General features: G+C 42.3%; 1 protein-coding gene across 1 annotated transcript in view; it reads right to left on the bottom strand.

The window, feature by feature from the left end:
• DSG2 (desmoglein 2) overlaps positions 1-21,600 on the bottom strand; it is a 439,785-nt gene that overhangs the window by 80,472 nt on the left and 337,713 nt on the right. The window contains exons 11-12 of the mRNA XM_069220070.1: positions 17,863-18,090; positions 15,915-16,145 (exon numbers count right to left, since the gene is read on the bottom strand). Of these exons, the coding sequence (XP_069076171.1) occupies positions 15,915-16,145; positions 17,863-18,090 (459 nt within the window). The remainder of the gene's footprint in view (positions 1-15,914; positions 16,146-17,862; positions 18,091-21,600) is intronic.

Raw genomic sequence — 21,600 nt, 5'->3', positions numbered from 1 at the left:
AGGCACTACAGACAGGTCTAGTAGTGTTGTGTACCAAGGTTGTCGTGCCCAAGTTGGTGCTATTAGTATTAGTTTGTTTTGACTCAATTTGTTTACTAGATACGGAAGGAGTGGGAGAGGGGGAAAAGCGTAAGCAAATATCCCTGACCAACTCATCCATAACGCATTGCCCTTGGAGTGAGGCTGTGGGTACCTGGATGCGAAGTTTTGGCATTCTGCGTTTTCTTTTGTTGCGAATAGGTCTATTTGCGGTGTTCCCCAGTTTTGGAAGTAGGTTTGTAGTATCTGGGGATGAATTTCCCATTCGTGGATCTGTTGGTGATCTCGACTGAGATTGTCGGCTAACTGGTTTTGAATTCCTGGTATGTATTGCGCTATTAGGCGAATATGACTCGCCCAATGCCAAATCTTCTGTGCTAAGAGACACAACTGTCTTGAGTGTGTGCCTCCCTGTTTGTTTAGGTAATACATTGTTGTCATGTTGTCTGTTTTGACAAGAATGTGTTTGTGGGCTATTAGTGGTTGAAATGCTTTTAATGCTAGAAACACTGCTAGTAGTTCTAGTTGATTTATATGAAGTTGTTTTTGTTGAGTGTCCCATTGTCCCTGGATGCTGTGTTGGTTGAGGTGTGCTCCCCACCCTACCATGGAAGCATCTGTTGTGATCACGTATTGAGGCACTGGGTCTTGGAAGGGCCGCCCTTGATTTAAATTTATAGGGTTCCACCATTGAAGCGAGGTTTGTGTTTGGCGGTCTATCAACACTAGATCCTGAAGTTGACCCTGTGCTTGTGTCCATTGTGTCGCTAGGCACTGTTGTAAGGGCCGCATGTGTAATCTTGCGTTTGAGACAATTGCTATGCATGAAGACATCATGCCTAGAAGTTTCATCACTAATTTTACTTGATATTGTTGGTTTGGGTGCATGCTTTGTATTACATTTTGAAATGCCTGTACCCTTTGTGGACTTGGAGTGGCAATCCCTTTTTTTGTGTTGATTGTCGCTCCTAAGTATTGTTGTATTTGACACGGTTGTAAGTGTGATTTTAGGTAGTTTATTGAGAACCCTAATTTGTGAAGGGTTTCTACGACGTATTTTGTGTGTTGAAGACACTGTTTTTGAGTGTTGGTTTTTATTAACCAATCATCTAGATACGGGAATACGTGTATGTGCTGTCTTCTGATATGTGCCGCTACTACTGCAAGGCATTTTGTAAATACCCTTGGTGCTGTTGTTATCCCGAATGGTAACACTTTGAATTGGTAATGTACTCCTTGGATTACAAACCTCAAGTATTTCCTGTGTGAAGGATGTATCGGTATATGGAAGTACGCATCCTTTAGATCTAATGTTGACATATAGTTTTGTTGTTTGAGCAAGGGGATCACGTCTTGAAGTGTTACCATGTGAAAGTGATCTGATTTGATGAAAGATTTAGTGTTCTGAGATCTAAGATGGGTCTCAGAGTTTTGTCCTTTTTGGGTATTAGAAAATACAGGGAATAAACACCTGTTCCTTTCTGATGGTTGGGTACGAGTTCTATTGCCTCTTTTTGTCACAACGGTTGGACTTCTAGTTGTAATAGATCCAAGTGCTGTTTGGACATGTTGTGTGTTCTTGGAGGCACATTTGGTGGTAATTGTAGGAATTCTATGAAATAACCATGTTGGATAATGTCTAGGACCCACAAGTCTGTAGTTATTTCTTCCCAATTTTTGTAATAATCTTTGAGTCTTCCCCCCCCCCCCAACTGGTGTTATGTGTTGGGGATTTGTGACATTGAAGTCACTGTTTAGTTTGTGGGGTCTTTGGAATTTCCCTCTGGTTTTAGGGAACTGTCCACCTCTATATTGTCCCCAAAAGCCTCCTCTTTGATACTGGCCCTGGTATGTGAGTCTGGCTTGTGAGGTTGAGGGTTCTGTGCTTTGGGCTCGAAACCCCCCTCTAAAGTGTGGCTTTCTAAAGGTGCCTCTGCTCTGTGGGGAGTAGAGCGCACCCATAGATTTGACATAGTTTATGGTGAATCCTAGAGAAGGCTTGAGACGAATTGTAGCTTGAGTGTGTTTTTGACAATGTGGAAATGAATTAGTTTTGATGAGCCAATCGTCCAGATAAGGGAAAACATGAATTTGTTTTCTTCTGGGATGTGCTGCTACCACTGCGTGGCATTTTGTGGATTCATTGGGAGCTGTTGTGACTCCGAATGGTAATACTTTGAATTGCTAATGTTTTCCTGTTACTACAAATCTTAGATATTTGCTTTGTGCAGGATGAATGGGAATGTGAAAATAAGCATCCTTTAGATCTATGGCTGTCAGGAAGTCTCCTAGTTACAATAGAATAACATCCGGAAGAGTGACAATATGAAAATGTTCTAATAGGATGTAGTGGTTTAACGGTCTGAGATCTAATATTGGTCTGAGAGACCCATTTTTTGGGGGATCAGAAAATACAGTAAACTCAAATACAGGGAGTAAACTCCTGTTCCTTGGTATTGCAATGGTACTGGTTCTATAGATCTTTTATAAGAAGGGAATGTACTTCCTCTTTGAGAAGAGTTAAATGATCTTGAGAGTCTATGTATACGAGGGGTTATGTTTGGTGGAGTGGAAATAAGCTCCAGACAGTTACCATTTTGGATAATTTGAAGTACCCATTGATCTGCGGTAATTTGAGTCCATTGAGGGTAAAAAATAAATTGTAACCTTTCCCCTACAGGAGTAGTGTGTTTTAGTATTGTGTCTAGTACGTCATTGCTTAGGGAAGGATGAGGAACCTCTAGATGTAGATGGTTTTCCTCTTCCTTTATTATTGTTTCCTCTATATGATCCTCTAAAGTAACCTCTGGTGTATTGAGAGGTGGGTTTAGTTTGATTTGTGGCTTGTTCTGGAAATGAGGACCTAAATCCTCTGCTTACCCCTGCAGGACGAAAATTAATCCTATGTGTGTTGGCTCGTAAAGCTCCCATACCTGACAGTTTGATTGTCCTTGTTTAATTTTTCAAGTGTGGTATCCACTTGCGGACCACATAAGTGCTACTTTTCAAAGGACATACTTAAAACTGTCTGCTGTACTTCTTGTTTAAAGCCTGAACATCTGAGCCATGCATGACCCCTTATGATGACACTTGTATTAACACTACGTGCTGCATGAATCAGCAGCATCAAGTGCACATCGAATGGAGTTATTGGATATTGTTTGTCCCTCATTTACAAACTCTATCCCTCTTTTACGATGCTCTTCTGGTAGGTATTGTAGAAGTTCTTCCATAGCGTCTCAGTGAGCTCTGTAAGTAAAGCCTGAGCATTAGCGATTCACCTATGATTGGCTGCTTGAGCTAGCACTCTCTTCCCCGCAGCATCTAATTTTTTACTTTCCTTGTCAGGAGGAGGTGAGTCTCCTGTTGACTTGCTCTAACAGGCTCTTTAAATATTTCTTCTACATGTCTGAATCATTCCTGGGTGCATTGAAAGGAACTGGCTTTCCTTATGTGTTGCACCAAGGGTGTCCCTCCTCTATTGGATCAGTGTACATATTTACATTGTGATATGCCGCTGCTCTTGCTATAACCTGTTGGCATGATGTGGAATCCTCAGGTGGTGAGGGTCTAACTGGGTAAAGATCTAGATCATTTGGTGCAATAGGATCCGGATTGTACTCATCCCATGGGTCTTGCACTTCTAATACATTCCCTAAATCCTGCGACCCACTAGGTGGTGAACTAGGTGGTGTGAACCCTAAATGAGTGGGAGATGTTGGTGGAGTACGTTGTGGAGAAGTAGGTAAAGGTGGAGATGTAGGAGTATGAGAAGAAGTCTTTTCTTTGGTAGTCTTTGGCGGTGCAGACTTTCAAAAACTTTCTTCAAAAGTTAATTTCCTCTTTAGAGGTGACTGAGGTGATGTCACAATCCGCCCTGTTCCTTGCTGAATTTGAAGTCGGCGCTGCCTATTGTCCATAATCTCCAAAATTGGTTCCACTGTGATGTAGGGGATGTTGTCCAGAGGCACTGAGAGTCTTTAGGTGTTTTTTCAGTTCCGAAGATTTTTTCCGGATGGAAAACCTTTGGTGCTGAAATAGTAGCTGCCTGCTTCTTTTTTGGTGCCGAAGTGGTCAGTACCAAAGCACCATATAGTTTTTGTTTTGTTGGTGCCGAAATGCAGGTACTGGAGGTCAATGCCGAAAACTTATTTGGCTTTTTTCAGTGAGGAGCTGGTATGCGGAGCATCCAAATAAGTTTCTCGGCTCAGACCATGGCTGGAAGGCAGTGGCGGACCGGTGACCTCTTTTGTTCTATCCTGAGGGAAAGTGGGCTTTTTACTTACAGTCTGCTGGTTGTAATGGTTGACTCTTGATGTCTGACTGCACATCAGAGACCGAATCTTGCATGGAGAAGACCCCCTATTGTTCCACATCTTCTTCCATGTGCTTGTGTCCTATGATGTCTGGTGTATCTTCTGTCTGTCGAAACACCATTTCCATTTTACAAGCCCTTCGGTCTCTAAGTGTTTTTTTCAATCAAAAAGAATGGCATGATTCGCAGGTCTGATCGTTATGGTCTGGTAAAAGACACAAATTACACAACTGGTGTTGGTCTGTGTGTGGGAAATTCGAATGGCATTGAGGGCAACACCGGAATGGAATACGTTCCACCAGGGCTGCATTGTTCGATACCACGTGGAAAAGGTTAGGCCCAAGGAGGGCCCAAACAGGCCTTTCTGTCCCCGAAAAAATGTGATTCCGAGTGTAGAATAAGGAACCGAGAGATGAAAATTAAGGAATGCTCGTCCGGAAACCATACTGACAAGATAGAAAGACAGAAAGAATCCCGTTTTAGATTGTTTGGAGCCGAGAACACGGAGCGAGAGGAACACACATCCGAACCGGACGGCGGAGAAAAACAATTTAACAAAGGACTCTATGTCCATGCGCCATATTACCGAGAGAGGAGTCACTCGATCCTTTAACTCGAAAATTTCTTTGAACAAAAACAAGTTGCACTACTCCGAACAAAACACTAGATGGCAAGCTTATGCACAGCATGTGTACTTACAGCTACGCATGGCATGGAACAAGTTGTTTCTCTCTAAATGACCTAGTGCTAGCAACATAGTATAAGATCTCGTTTTACATCCAAAGTATGGAGAGCTCGTTCTGCAACGGAGTCAGGTTGTGAAAAAAAAATACAGGTAGGTCAATGGACTGATTAAGATGGAAGCAAGACATACCTTAGCGAGGAATTTGGGGATGTGTGGAAGACAACCCAATCCCTATGTACTTGGAAGAAAGCTTCTTCCAGAGTTAATGCTGAAGCTCGCCAACACGCCTGAGTGAGGTGAATGCAATTAGAAATGCCAACTTCCAAGAGAGGAACTGAAGGCGGCGGGTGTGGAGAGGCTCAAACGAAGGACCCATGAGCCGTGTGAGTACAATGTTGAAATTCCATGAGGGTGCCGGAGGGACCTGGAAAGGAATCACCATTTTGGGCCCCGCCATGAAAGCTTTCATGATTGCTATCCTGAAGGGAAAAATGTGTTATCCATTCTGAAGATAGGCAGCCACAGTGGCTAGATGTAAACATATGGAAGTAAAGGCAAGCCCAGAAACCTGCAAGTGAAGTAAGCAACTATGTTTTGTAATGTAGCTTTCAACGGGTCAATTTGTTTTGAGCGTCAGAAACAAACAAAACTCTTCCACTTGGCCGTGTAGCAGGCCTGGGTGGTAGGTCTCCGGGCTTCTTTGGGAATGCTCATGCACTCAAGTGGAAGATTAAGGTATCCAAATTCTAAGACCTCAGGAGCCAGATTGCAAGGCTGAGAGATGTGGGTGCCTGATTTCTCCATGGTTCTGCATGAGAAGGTCCAGCTTGTTGGGGAGCCTCTTGTGCGGAAGCAGGCAGAGTTCAAGCAGAGTCGTGAACTAGGATTGGTGAGAGCAAGTGGGCGCATACAAGATGTGTGAGGGACGTTTGCTGAAGCCTCCGAACAAAAAATGGAAGCGTTATAGGAGGAAAAGCGTGAGCAAAGATCCTTGACCAGTTTATCCATAGTACATTCCCAGAAATATAAAGGAAGCTCGGAAACCTGAAATAGAGTATCTTAAACCTTCCTGATAACACACATTTTTTTTCTAGTTGCATTATAACGGAGATACCACTTGAGTTGTCAAGTGTGTTTTTTTTTTTTTTTAAAGGGAAGTAACAGTGCCTTACTCCGAAGGGGTTTCAGGTGTCTGCGTTACGCTCCCAAATATTCTTCACTGCTTTAATCAGGATTTAACATATGGCTCTCTTGTTACAGACACATACCTTTCCATTGCTTTAACTAATAGACGTTTTATGAAATACCATGCTGCATTTCCAACTTAGTAACTTAACTCAGGCTCCACCCTCTTCCCAAAAGCCTCCTACTGCCGCGGTGCCAAAGTCATGCAAAAGTACTAAGCATCAAGCCAGGATTAATAACGTAGTGCATCTCTTTAAATCAAAGTATATTTTGTGTCTCTTTAGAATGGGACAGAAACTAAACCTGGGCATTATTTAAAAAAAGGTCTTCAGCCCTGTCAGATATTCTAACAAAAAGGCTTCAATAGACAAAGGGACCAACTTCAACTTAAATTAATTTTCACATCTAACACCGTACATTCAGACACTTTCACCCTGTACTTACACACGTATCAACCTTCATTCATACACCACTCAATACACAGAGCACTCACGCCATTATCCCTGCACTCATACACAGCTCCCACACCTCCTATTAGTAATCCCATAGGTGAAACCTAACGCATTTACCAATGCTTGTTAATGTTATGTACTTAATGGTTTTAAAAAGAAGCCCTGATTGAGCATTTCAGTAATGTTTGTGTGCCCTTTATTTTTGTGTCTTTGCCTCTCAACATGAACATGTTTAGTACCTATGGGTTTGAAGAAACGGTATATCGAAACATACGTTTAGGGATGTCCACACATACGTCATTAACAGGACTGTAATTACAATGCAAATTAACTCCCTGCGTGCAGCTATCTCTGAGCTCCTGGGCTTTGTCTTCCGGTAATGAGAAGGCCAGTTTCAAGGCCACAAAGGAAACTGCCTCCAGGTTTCCTGCGCTCTGAAGGGCCCTGCCAGCTTAAGGGAATCGAGCTCCATGGTTAAAAGCCATCATTCTTACAGCTCACAGTTAATTTGTAGCAGAATGGTTTTTGAAGTCAAATTGCTTGCCAAATTGTGCGGTTTGCTTAGTTCAAGAATCAATCAGTGCTGTGCCTGGCAGGAACAAAACCTTCTTCCTAATGCTGCTGGAACCTTTGTCGTGTTTGTGGGTTGATCTTTTAAAATGTGCGAGTTGGTTCTGCTAATGAGTTGTTGAACTGCAAAAAAAAAAAAAAAAAAAAAAAAAAAAAAACACAAAGAGAGAGGCAGCTTCCCTTTAGAAAAATGTATTTTAATTGGGTGACCCTGAATGAGCTGAGATATTCATGCATCTCCCCCCCCCCCCACTTATTCGCAGGGTTGACTACATTATGTGGCACGGAAATTCGAATTATGCAACAGAATGCAGCATATTTGTGTCAGTATTATATCACAGTGTTAACAGTTTAACTGAACGTTAAACTGAGGGGGGAGGGGGTGGTATCTGTAATGTAACGATTTTGCACAACTGTAGAATAAAAAATTTTGAAGATCTTCAATAGGTTACCCAAGATTTTCTATTTTAGTATTATGTTCCTTTTTAGGGAGAGAATAGTGGCATACGTGTACTGCTTTTTTTTTTTTTCCACCTGTTGTAATGTATTTGTGGGGTTTAACCAAGCCCACCTCATGCTCATCACTTTCATTCGTGCCTGGGCTTGCCTTTCAAAAATCCTTTCATGTCACTGGTAAATGCTTTACGTTTGTCCAGCCTTGAGGCTGGTTTGTTACGCCTTGCAGACTGACCCCGTTACATGCATAACTGCACGATGGCCAATATACTTCAGTGTGGGTGAACTACTTTTTCCTTTTGTCTCTCCCCTTTGCCCTCCATGGCAGGCACGGCGCTCACAGCGTGAACTCGATCAGCGGTATTGGAGCGCTCATAACATTGTTCACAGTGTCACCTAATCAGAGTTCTTTACATTTTTATTTAAGCTCTCCCCTTCTCACTCCATGGCTTTAAAAAAAAAAAAAAAAAAAAGAAACACTTAATTGGTGAATGCATTATGTGAAAAACAGAAATCCTCAAAGCGGCTCTCCCCACACAGCGGGAGAGCAGATACTGCTGTATTCACTGCACTAGGGAAACTTGCCCTATAATGCTTTGGAGGACATAACTATTACAAAACATTTTGGCCATAACAAGGCCTGTGGTTGTCCTAGGACAATGGGACCACCTTCAAAACATTAACCACGACATGCTCTATCTGCCTACATTATCTCTGGGTTCTCACACTAGGTTCAAGGGAACCCCAAAATAATAAACCCTCCCACCATTCAGTGTCTTTTCAAGCTCTCTTATGACTGGAACTTTCGTTTTACAGGTGGGAGTAGTTTGTGCTTTAAGGGCCTTATTTGTAATACCATTGCAGTGGGACTGCTAAGCCTGAAAATGTGTCATGCATTACGCCCTCTACGGGCTAAAAGTATGGTTACACTGCATTAACTTCTGTTGTTTTCTTTTAATGTGGTTATGCCTTTTAGGGGCTAACTATATGGCTACATGCCCACATTTCGTACAAATTTTATTTTTATTGTGGTGTCCTCTAAGGGCAGCTCTGAGCATTACAGTTAACATACTATAATCTTCGAAGGAATAAAAACCCACCCCATAATGCTTTGCAGGGCAGTACTCTTACAAAACATTTTTGCTCATAACTCAGCTTTAAGGTCCTTGGAAAATTGGACCACCTTCAAAACGTTCAGCACGAGCCCCCTCGCCAACATCGTTCGCAAGCACGACATCATCATCACCTCCTACGCCGACGACACCCAACTTATACTCTCCCTCACCAAGGACCCCGCCAGCACCAAGACCAACCTACAAGAGGGTATGAAGGACGTCGCAGATTGGATGAGGCTCAGCCGCCTAAAGCTGAACTCTGAAAAAACTGAAGTCCTCATCCTCGGCAACACCCCGTCCGCCTGGGACGACTCCTGGTGGCCCTCGGCACCGCACCGACCCCCACAGACCACGCCCGCAACCTCGGCTTCATCTTGGACCCTCTTCTCACCATCACCAAGCAAGTCAACGCCGTGTCCTCCGCCTGCTTCCTCACCCTCCGCATGCTCCGCAAGATCTTCCGCTGGATCCCCGCCGACACTAGAAAAACCGTGACCCACGCCCTCGTCACGAGCCGCCTGGACTACGGCAACACCCTCTACGCCGGGACCACAGCCAAACTCCAAAATCGCCTGCAACGCATTCAAAACGCATCAGCACGCCTCATCCTCGACGTACCCCGCAACAGCCACATCTCCGCACACCTGAGATACCTGCATTGGCTCCCAGTCAGCAAAAGGATCACCTTTCGACTTCTCACCCACGCACACAAAGCCCTCCACAACAAGGGACCGGAATACCTCAACCGACGCCTCAGCTTCTACGTCCCCACCCGGCTCCTACATTCCTCTGGCCTCGCACTCGCTGCCGTCCCTCGCATCCGCCGCTCCACGGCGGGTGGGAGATCTTTCTCCTTCCTGGCGGCCAAGACCTGGAACTCCCTCCCCACCAGCCTCAGGACCACCCAGGACCACTCCGCTTTCCGGAGACTCCTTAAAAACCTGGCTATTCGAGCAGCAGTAACCCCCCCCTTTCCCCTAGCGCCTTGAGACCCGCACGGGTGAGTAGCGCGCTTTATAAATGTTAATGATTTGATTTGAGCACAACATGCTCTTTCTGTCTAAATCACTAGGTTAGTGGGGACCCCCAAATAACTCCTCACACCATTCAGGGTCTTTTTAAGCTCTAATTGCTGGAACATGTTTTAAATTTGGGAGCAGTTTGTGTTTCAAGGGCCTTGTTTGAAATAATATTCCAGTAGGGCGGGGGCGGGCACGTGGTGAGGAAGGGGCGTACGGGCTTTAACCCTATACTGCTTGTGTGTTTAACATGGTCTCCCCTCCCTTTGAAACCCCTTTACCACACTGGAATCAATGTCCTAAACTGCTTCATTAATCCTGGTGTACTTATCTAGTGGTCTGTGTAGCAGTAAAAATCGTCCAGTGAAGCCATCTATCCCCTAAACATTTCATAGCCTCACAGTTCATGTAGGAAGGGCCTGGCATGTCTAAACGTAAACTTGTGAACATATCCTGTGAACAACTGAAAAATTAGGGAAGCAGCTTTTACTCTGTCTAATACCAGGGAGGGTAGGGAATGTAATGGGCCGAGGGAGGTCCTTATATGCTGATTTTGCTTGCAGATCCCGAACACCTGAGCTCTCCCCACTTTGTTGTGCAAATATTGGTGACCCATTCTATTACCTAACATACTGTTTTCCAGAAGAGCACATTTGGATGTTTTTTTTAAACCAGGCAGGTTTCAATAGATAATGATTTGTTTTCATATTCTGTTTAATCGTCACTAGTGTGCTATCCTCAGGCTTAACAGAACCCGGCTGCATTTCTCTTTCATGTTGCATCTTAACTTCTCAGCCAGTGCTGCAGGCTTTAGGACACAGCATCCTGGTGAGTAGCTGCAGTTCAAAGCATCCAGGGGTTAAATGTATATTTTGCAGAAATTTCTATGTTACCAGCCCATATGAAAGAATGTCAAGATAGCGCAGGTAACTGATGTATCTGCTGGAGAGATTTGAGTTTTTTAGTAGCAGTTTTGACTTCTCCTAAAGTGGTGTATAGCATTAGTGCGCCTCCTGAAAAGCACAACACATAATATGCAATTTACACACTGAATAGCTAAGTGGGTTACTGAGTTTGTCACAGAAATTCTTTTGTTACTTGCAGCTCAAAAATTACAATCCTAATGTAGCACAGTGAGCTATGAGATAGCATAAGAATACTGCATGCAAACTGCGAGGCGTAAATTTCGAACTTTTTAGTTTTCTTCTTCAGCTACTTTAATTAGCATAAGGTCAAAAAAAGCGTTTCTTTGGATCGTAATGAATTCCAGCCACTGTGTTGTTTTAAACGGCAAGTTGTACTTCTCCAGATTAAACACTCTCAACATTTAATGCCTACCTATATGGATATGTGACTCATACATCCTGTAATCCTCACTTTCTTATGTAACATTTCATAAATATTGATTTACACACTTACATGATTGTCTCTATAATTTGTGTGTAATGTAAAGCCCTCTGACATCCAACATTAGGATGAGTAGATCTTTTTGAAAAGAATTAAATACATGTGAGAGGAGGGGGCAATGGAGCTGTGAAGGGCACCGCTGGAGGGTATTAGTGAGAAAATGCACGGAGAATGTCCCCGTGAGGGGGATTGCCAATCAAGACTGATGTATTGGGCACTAGTGCCAACGCGAGCCATAAGTACAGGAATTTCTCCGATTAGTCCCCACTCACCAGTGCTCAGGCAGACTGCAGTCCACTGTCCTGAATGGACGTAGTGCTGAATGCACACCCTTTCATATTTAAATGTCTTATTTACTTTAACGAACTATAAAAGTAATGACAAAATCAAAGCTGTACTTAGCACAAACCTCAGGCCACTAAAATCTTTTGATCACACTTTTATTATTTATGGTTTGTGTTTCATTGTTTCTGAAGCAACACAAAGGCCACTTCCGGAGCTAGTTCGACAGCCATACTGTTTCCTCTGTATTTGCAGGGACACCAATGTGTGAACAAAAAGGCACCAGGCTCCCTGTTGCTCCCTGCAGGCTAATTCCATGCTTCAATTCAATATTATCAGCATTGACATAGCCCTAAAGTAAACGTAGGCCCTCTAGCCCTGGCTGGCTGGGAAAAAACATCCACAGTTGGAATATAGAGAAACCCCCTCAACTTTAGGCCTCTGTGTAACTGGACCTGCTGTACCTTTGAAGACCAGGTCACTGTGCAGGTTGCACTAAACCCGCCTGACATTGGTAAGAGAACTACAACATTTATTGGGGACTTTCTCTGCATAGGAATGACAATGAAGACCATAGTTTTACATTACATTGTAGTATGCCTTGGGTCGTAGTCTGCGTTTGGTCCTCTTTTGTCTCTTTCGTAGTCAACATTAGCAATATGGTTCAGATTTGTTTCACCTACCGTGTGCCTGAGTTGGTCCTTAATGCTGTATGATTGGAATGATTAGTGGGGCTGTGAGGTGGTGGAGGGGAGAAGGACAGGACATAGCCTCCATTGGATTTTCATCTAATTACAGCCCGGTTCTTTAGAATGTTAAACAACTTGTTTGTAAGCACATTTATTGCCTTCTTATGAGACTTGTTCTTGCTCAGGGCTCCTTCCCTCACTCCCTTGTAAGTGGTTTCTGATTATCACATTCACTTCATTATATATGCATGTCCAACATAGGTCCAAGAGGGCATGATCAGGCCATACTTTCAGGAAATCAGAAAATAAAATGGACACACATTCAATTTTGATGCACATCATTCACCGCGTCAGCCGTTAACCTGAAATTATGGCATGGATTCCCCTCACTCTAGAACTGAGTTGGACTATGTGCTTGAAATGTTGATTGCATCCACTGTATTTCAATACAGAAACTGGTGACAGCAAACATTCATTATCTGCAAAAAGTGCCAACAGACCTTCTGGGTCTGAACTCCGAGATCAGAAATGTGACTTGAACTGGCTCAGTGGTGATAGTGACTGCCTGGCCTCAGCAGCAGACAGGGCTGGCTGTCCAGCATTCTAACGTCATATGCATATACTCAATTCTCCTCAACCCAAGCACAGAAAGCTGGCATGAAGTAACCTGGTGTTAAGCCCTTACTTATTGGGTAGGAGATGCCAGTTGGATTACAGTGCCCCTATGAAGCTTATGCAATGCTCTAGTATGTGGCTCAGGTCGGGATGATCATGAGAGGACTTTGGATAAAACCCACATCAAGAAATTTCATTCAATCATTTATCCCCATTTCCCTTGTCTAGATGTGGAATCTGTCAGACATTAAGTGTCGAGATGCAAAAACCCAGTTCTGTTTGATGAACAATGAAAATTCCTATCTACCTACCAGTTCTGTGCAGTACTTTTCTGCTTGTAACAGTTAATTGTCAAATGTAAGCTGTTTTGTAGCTAAATCTGTGACTAAACTTATCAGCTTCCCGTCTTGAGCTGCCAGTCAGGCTCTTTAATCTGTTCCCATGTATGCCAGCAATCTGCTGTTAATCAAGTCTTCGGTTGTATGATTGGTTATTATTTGAATATCATTAAACAAGTCCTCTAGTCCAGAGACTTTGTTTTAAACACAAATAAAGTAAATCACTGAAAACAAAGTGGGTGCTTTCATTAAATTATTGTGTTGGTGAGGGCCTGGGAAGCAGCATGAAAGGAAAATGTGACACTCTCTGGATGGGGTAGGGCATCAATAGCCGCTTACATAATGGTTAATTAGTTATAGCTAGGAATAGAAGGCCTCTTCTGTTTCAGGTCATGTCTTTATCCTTTTTTTATGCCATGTGTGGTCTATTTACAGAAGGAATCCTACTCCTGAAAGGATATTTTTTGCATCAGTGTTTGAAGTTATGTTTTCTGGTGGCTATTGTTTGCCTCTAGCAGAGTCATTGTGAGCTTTGTGGCAGGCAAGCAGGAATGCATTTAAAAGCAGACATTAGGTGTAACAAATTGAAACAATGATCAGAGTCCTGGTCCAAAATGTCACCGTTACATCTGGGGAAGCAGATGCTGCCACCGTGTTATTCTGATGAATCCTTCTAATCCAACCATCATCTTAAGCAGGTCCTGTTTTTAGTTTTAAAATGTATTTCATTAACATAACATATATCTAACACAAGAATGGTTTAACTGTTTAATGTGTACCTCGCAGTATTTAAATAAAGTCTGTACAGCCCTGTCTGGCAAATTTGGATCCCATTTTTATAAAAAAAAAAAATGTTGCAGTAAATATATTGTGTAATACACCATTTTCACAATTTCCTTGCAGGAGGAGAGCTCCCTGATTCCATTTTATTTACAGTTCAGTCATGCCGTTTAACCTGTTCGATTATTATACTCGGGTGTACAATTAATGTCCGCCACTTTTAAAATCCAACAGCAGCCCTTAATTGGCATCAGTTCTTCTCCTTCCGGACTTGGCTCGGTATAAGTTTTCAGTGCAGAATGGGATACTGTAGCATCACAGCAGGCTGAAGATCTTCTGGCAGCTGTCTTGCACGATAATCTGGGGTGAAGGATCCCTCCTCCAAAGTGCTCAATTGGGAGGCCTTTTATGCTATATATCTTCTCTGATACAGTAATTTCTGACATAACCATAGGAATGTCTGACATAACTCACGTGCATCAATATGCTAGTCTTAGATGTATTCTGATAAACAAATTAAGTAAAACCACATCAATTCAGACTACACAGTTTATATTATCAGAACTGGAGATCGATATAACAAAGCTCTTGTTTCAGACTAATGTTGCATAAAAAGTCTTATGGAGGTCAATGTCTGCACAGCATGTGTCATCAATGTCATTGTCTGAACGACTTGACACTTTCACAGATGAGGACAGACGACGTTAGTGTCAAAGGAAGACACATCAATAATTATGCATACATGGAAAAAATGGAGTCCTAACCTGCTCAAGATGGAGTCCGGTCTCAGGGACCTTACATCAAGTCTGCCAAGAGCAAAGGCCATCACAGGAACCATTGTGGGATCACTATGATCTGTGGATCTTAAACCATGTGCCTTGAGGTTCGACTAAGACATCTGAAGGCAAACAACCACCCCAACATTTACCAGCAGGATCCGAGGAGCTTACTGCTTCATCAGAGGAGCGCTGCAGACAACCAGCTGCTCGCTCGCTGCAGTGAGACCTCTGCTCAACTCTAGCACTGGCTCTCTTGCACTGCAATGCCACAGTCCCGAATGCTCCTAGGGCCTTCTGTCCAGAAACATGTGTGTGAACTAGTAACACTGATGGCTGGGCTGAATGGCTCTGATGAACTTACTCAGCCTCATGGCACTGTGGCATTCAAACACTCACTTTTATAAGCCCATGCAGGGGACTTCACAGACTCAGATTTGTAATGGGGCCTAACCTGAATGCTGCTCATCGTATATTGTGAAGAACCAAAAACAGTAGACCGCTAATTGGGGCTCTGAAGTTTGCCTGACCAACACTAGAGTGCAGGCCTTGGAACAGTGTATTATTTGTGTATTTCAGTTTGTGTTCATATATAAAATGTACTTTTATCATAAAAACTAGTATCTGGCTATACATTCATTTATTGTGGTTGCTGGAAGAACTCACAGTCTTGAGCCTATATATACACACCTTACACTTACACATTGCCCCCCCACAATCCAATCATCCCCGAGAAGCCTTACACTGCTCGACCCACTCTACTACTGGTATTCAAGTGCTGAAGTGGTATTTTTCCCAGTTGCTCAGGACCCACAGTAAGTGTGGCTACAAGACACTAGGGAACAAGCCTCAACCCCCATTGTTGAGTCCAGTAACCTCTGCTTGCCCCGTGGCCCCCTGTAAGGGGTTTCTGATGACAGACTCAAAGTGTATTATATTTACATTTCAAACTCCTTAGTGGGCTCACCAAGTGAATTTTGTGAGGAAGAAAACCATTACAGAGTGCATAAAAAGAACATTAAATGTACACATGTAAATAAATGGCCAGAGCACTTTATCACAGTAAATATTTGAAATGATGTGGCTCTAAACAGCAGGTAAAACTGAGAAATAAGAAATAGTCAAACATGACTTCATTTTAAACAGTGGCAGTCGACATTCACAAAAAGAACCAAATTAAGCATTACTTACGTAGCAATAGTAAACATGCTAGAATCATTAGTCCAATCGCTCCACCTCCCAGTTCAGTTTTTCGGTCACCGACTATACGTTCTTGGCAAGCATTGTCATTTTTACAGGTACAAGCGGTAAGCTGAAGAGTTTGTTTCTCAGGACACTTATATCCTTGATTATCCATCACAGAAATGGGAACTTTATAAATCCTTGGCCAGAGATTCTTTGCCATCAACTGTGCACTAGTGGCTTTGAGTGAAGAGAAAAACATGGTAAAAAATACTGTGCTACTAAGTCAGTTTGATTATAATATTCTCTAAAATGGTCACTCCAGTAGGCTTCCACATGCAAAACAAATCGGTCAGGCTCCTGCAGAAAATAGTTAAATTGGTTTGCACCTTTTGATAATAGCATCTACAGTGAGCTAAAAGAAAGCAAGTTTGCAGCTCTTAGCAAAGAGAAAAATATTAAATTGCAAGCATTAGCAACACAAAGGTGGTAATACAGCTCTCAAAGAAAAGTATTCTGCGTCTGTGAGAATGAACCTATTGAAAGTAAAATGACAAACCCTTTTACATCCCGACCATAAACAGATACGTTTTAATCCAATGTATTTTGTTTAACGCAGGTCACTTCCCACTAACATAACTAGAGAAATGTTGTTGAATGCAATATTAAGCAACATTTGTCAAAATTATGTCACATGGCAGAAGTGCTTGCCATGCTACTCTACAACCTTACATCTCTGCTTCATAAACATCACAAAAAAACACATTTCACAAAAAAGGAGCCAATCCTATTTTTTGTGGAGATGCAATGGACCAGTCACCAAGCAGTTCTTCAGTATCCTCCAAGATAATGAAAATATATGATGTGCCAATCTCAACGATAAGGTCACATCTGATTGACCACAGTTATAGCTAGGGGTAGTTTAAATCTGCAGAGATGTGGCAAAATGAGCAGAAATATTTCAAATATTTGTGGGAGGGGAAATTAGAAAGTGTGTGAGAACAGGTGCAATGTTTATTAATAATTTGTAATGCAACAAAACTACCCACACAACTCCAGTTATTGCAATTATCCATATCTCAATATTTCTGAAACGTTAGAAAGCAAAGTTTTCAAATTAGGGTCCCTTTCGCACACTTTCTCCTCTGGTCCTTAATGGCAGTAACATTGCCTGAAGTGCTGTGGCACTCATATCTATACTCAGCATCTCTTTGTTTTTGTGTATCCCAGCGCACATATCTGCTACAATCGGGTAATTTAATGGCGTCGGCTGTTCATCTTGCCTGTACATAGGTGCCCGCTGCTCAGCCTACAACCCACCTGGAGCAGGCATTGTAATAATCCAAAACCTGTATCGGTGCAGCACTGATGCTATTGTATGATGGCTTCATCCATTTCTCCTCCCATTCTGATGCCTCTGCATGTTTTCCTTCTGGGTGGACTTGTGGAGAGCAGAACTTTTACTAGCACAAAGAAAATCTATGACTCAATTTGAGGCCTGCTTTCTATTAGGAACTTGAAGGTTTCTGAAGAAAAATCTGCAGTGTAGATAGCTTGGACAAGCCACACATACAGCATCTCATTGTACAAGGAGCGCTCTCGTGTAAGGAAAGCTAGAATCTTGGCCTTCCATACCCTCTGGACGGTCTTTACTACCTCTCAGATATCACGATGACAGGAGTTGCGGCAAAAAGTAAACACGACTTACAAAGCCATATTTACTTTATTTTTCAGTTCTTGCTATTCGCCTAACACCAGCAAATACGAGGTTGGTGTGGGACTACGAGGGGGATAAATATTTAATGCTAGGATGGAACGAGGTAAAAGGTGCTTGTTGTCACTTCTGCTACCTCTTTCATTTTGCTGAATCTATGTTCATGAGCATGCTACCACCACAAAATTATTTTCCATGATGTGCAAACATTTGATAAATTATAAGGTCATCACTGCTACTTACAATTTGTGGCTGCAATCACCCAGTTACTTGCAGTTCCAACAGGTTCATCAAGAACGGTGAATGTGAAAGGAGCACCATTAGGAAAGGCATCTAGATCCACAGCAGTAATATTGATGTACTTAGCATTATCACAAATGGTTTGTGAAGGATTCACAATCCGTGGACAGTTGTCATTAACGTCTTCGACTTGAATCGCAATTATGCCAGTTGCAGTTTTGCCGTGAAGCACTGGGGATTGGAAACAAATGAAACACTCTTTTTTCACAAAATAATTGAACATACTATTCAGCTATATCCACTGGAATATCGTCATCAAGTAATCAAGCTATTAATAACACAGGTTTAAACCATTCAGTTATCACCTTCAATTTCGAGAGATAGGCATTCATGAACTACTAAACATTGTCAGAATAGTTTACTTCTTGAAGTTGCATTTAGTCTGGGGATACACTGGCATTCACTTTAGCCCGGTTATTGCAATTACTAACTATATATTTGAAACATTTAATAAAGAGCAATCGTGCCCCAAAGGTGAAAGGGACACTGTATAAAAGAATACAAACAATGCAAGAACAAGACATAAAACGTATCCAAAAAAGTTAACAGAAATGCAGCAAAAGAGAATGTTTAACTTCAAAATATGTAGAAAGTGTTGGACACACAAAACTAAGCAAGCTTCTAATGCTCTTTACTAAGAGTTCGAATTGCGCCCCAGGGATTAACACATAATAAAAAATAAAAATAAAAAAATAAAACTGACACGGGGTCGCCCGTGAGCAGGGGACAATATATATATATATATATTTTTAAATAGCTGTATGGTTTCCCTGGGCCACAAAATTATTCCTACCACCCAATGTTCCCCCACCTGTCCTGATAAAAACGCTACCCTACTTGAGTGCCTATACCTAGTGCCTGCGTCAGAAATGGCTCACCCCAGGGTCAACAGTTGCCCTCATTTAAGACTAACATTGACCATTGTGTGATCTATTCCTGACACGGGCACTACGCCTACCCACACAAGTGAAGTACCATTTTTATCGGGAGACTTGGGGGAATGCTGGGTGGAAGGAAATGTGTGGCTCCTCTCAGATTCCAGAATTTTCTATCACTGAAATGTGAGGAACAAGTGTTTTTTGCCAAATTTTGAGGTTTGCAAAGGATTCCGAGTAACAGAACCTGGTGGGAGCGCCACAAGTTACCCCATCCGGGTAACCCCTGGGTGTCTCGTTTTCCGAAATGTCCAGATTTACTAGGTTTTCCTAGGTGGCGGATGAGCTAGAGGCCAAAATCCACAGCTAGGCACTTTGCAAAAAACTGGTCAGTTTTCATAAGAATAATTTGATGTGCCCTTGTGTTTTGGGGCATTACCTGTTGTGGGTACTAGGCCTACCCACACACGTAGGGTATCATTTTTATGGGGAGACTGGGGGGGAGCTGGGAGGAAGGACATTTGTGGCTCCTCTCAGATTCCAGAAACTTCCATCACCGAAATGTGAGGAAAAAGTGTTTTTTTGGCCACATTTTGAGGTTTGCATGGACAGAACCATGTGAGAGCCCCACAAGTCATCCCTTTCTGGATTCCCGTAGGTGTCTAGTTTTCAAACATGCACAGGTTTGGTAGGTTTCTCTAGGTGCCGGCTGAGCTAGAGGCCAAAATCCACAGCTAGGCACTTTGCAAAAAACAGCTCTGTTTTCTTTGGGAAAATGTGATGCGTCCATGCCGCGTTTCCTGTCATAAGCATTAGGCCTACCCACACAAGTGAGGTACCATTTTTAGAATACAAAACAAGTGTTATTGCCCCTTGTCTGTCTCTACATTTTTCCTTCCAAATGTAAGACTGTGTGTAAAAAAGAAGTCTATTTGAGAAATGTCCTGTAATTCACATGCTAGTATGGGGACCCCGGAATTCAGAGATGTGCAAATAACCACTACTTCTCAACACCCTATTATGTGCCCATTTTAGAAATACAAAGGTTTCCTTGATAAATATTTTTCACTCTTTATATTTCAGCAAATTAATTGCTGTATACCTGGTATAGAATGAAAACCCATTGCCAGGTGCAGCTCCTTTATTGGCTTTATTGGCTCTGGGTACCTAGGGTTCTTGATGAAACTACAAGCCCTATATATCCCCGCAACCAGAAGAGTCCAGCAGACGTAACTGTACATTGCTTTCAAAAATCTGACATTGCAGAAAAAAAGTTAGAGCAAAAGGTTGAGAAAAATTGCTGTTTTTTTCACCTCAATTTCAATATTTTTCATTTCAGCTGTTAAATTCTGTAGGAAAACCTTGTAGGATCTACACAAATTACCCCTTGCTGAATTCAGAATTTTGTCTACTTTTCGGAAATGTTTAGCCTTCTGGGATCCAGCTTTGGTTTCACACCCATTTCTGTCACTAACAGGAAGGAGGCTGAAAGCACAAAAAATTGTAAAAATTGGTTATGTCCCAGTAACATGCCAAAATTGTGTTGAAAAATGGGGTTTTCTGATTTAAATTTGCCTGTTTCTGAAAGGTGGTGATTTTAGCACCGCAAACCCTTTGTTGATGCCATTTTCAGGGGAAAAAACTACATTTTCGGTGTATTTTGGCTAATTTCTTGGTCTCCTTCAGGGGAACCCACAAAGTCTGGGTACCTCTAGAATCCCTAGGATGTTGGAAAAAAGGGATGCAAATTTGGCGTGGGTAGCCTATGTGGACAAGTTATGAGGGCCTAAACACGAACTGCCCCAAATAGCCAAAAAGAGGCGTGGCACCTGAGGGGGAAAAGGCCTGTCACCGAAGGGGTTAAAATAAGGTCCTGTTTTATTACATCCTCTTATACATAGTTTGTTTTCAGATCTTAACAGTTGTACGCAAGTTAAATATATTCTTTGAAGAACTTTATAGTGGACATCTATTCTATATGCGAATCATCTTACATATCCCCTTTAGATTAATGCTGTGTTTCAAGGTGTGTTTAAACTGTATGTAGTGAAACACTTTAAGGCAGGGCTAAACTAAAGTTTATCTGCAATTGTTGGAATAATGTTTGAGCCTTCTTGCCAAATACATTATATCCCCATGGTGGATATCCCTTATAGAATCCATTTACAGATATCTAAAATAAAATCCAGTAGACCTTTGGTGTGCAAAGGGTGGTTTCTCTGGTAGATACTCAATCCCATATTACATATATTAGGATGCTTTCTATGCCTGCACTGTAGCTATTGTGAGTTCAAGATGACTTATGTGTTTGCTTGCCATAAAGGGACTATCAATACTTTTATGACTATTCACCATCTGTGACAGTTGTGGAAAGGAAGCCTATTCATTTATTACTGCAAATTAGGAGTTACAGTAGTACACTTCCATATTTGTTAACACTAAGGCCACATTGCCATGATACCCATAACTTATTAGGGTCACTTCTGGTAGAGCCCTTAAACCCCAAACCATAAATCCACTGTTTTCAGAGAAAAGAAAAACCTACTGGTGTTTCTCCTCCAACTCTACACCGAAGTCTCACATAAAGTCGGCACTGTGAGCTGCAAATATGGCTAAATCTCAAGAATAGCTCAAGCATCACAATAGGCCGCACACAGAGTTATAGCACTGCTCTCTAAAGGGGGTTCTGGCATCTGGGCCTTGGCACAAGACACTGCTGCCTACAGGTCCTCTGCAGCCTTTGGGGTCCAGAAGGCACTGAGGAAATGCACTGGAGCCATAACCAGACTCAATCAAGAGCCTTCAA

This window comes from Pleurodeles waltl, chromosome 2_2 (genome assembly GCF_031143425.1).
Source record: "Pleurodeles waltl isolate 20211129_DDA chromosome 2_2, aPleWal1.hap1.20221129, whole genome shotgun sequence".
Taxonomy (NCBI): Eukaryota; Metazoa; Chordata; class Amphibia; order Caudata; family Salamandridae; genus Pleurodeles; species Pleurodeles waltl.
This window is presented reverse-complemented; position numbering and strand designations above follow the sequence as displayed.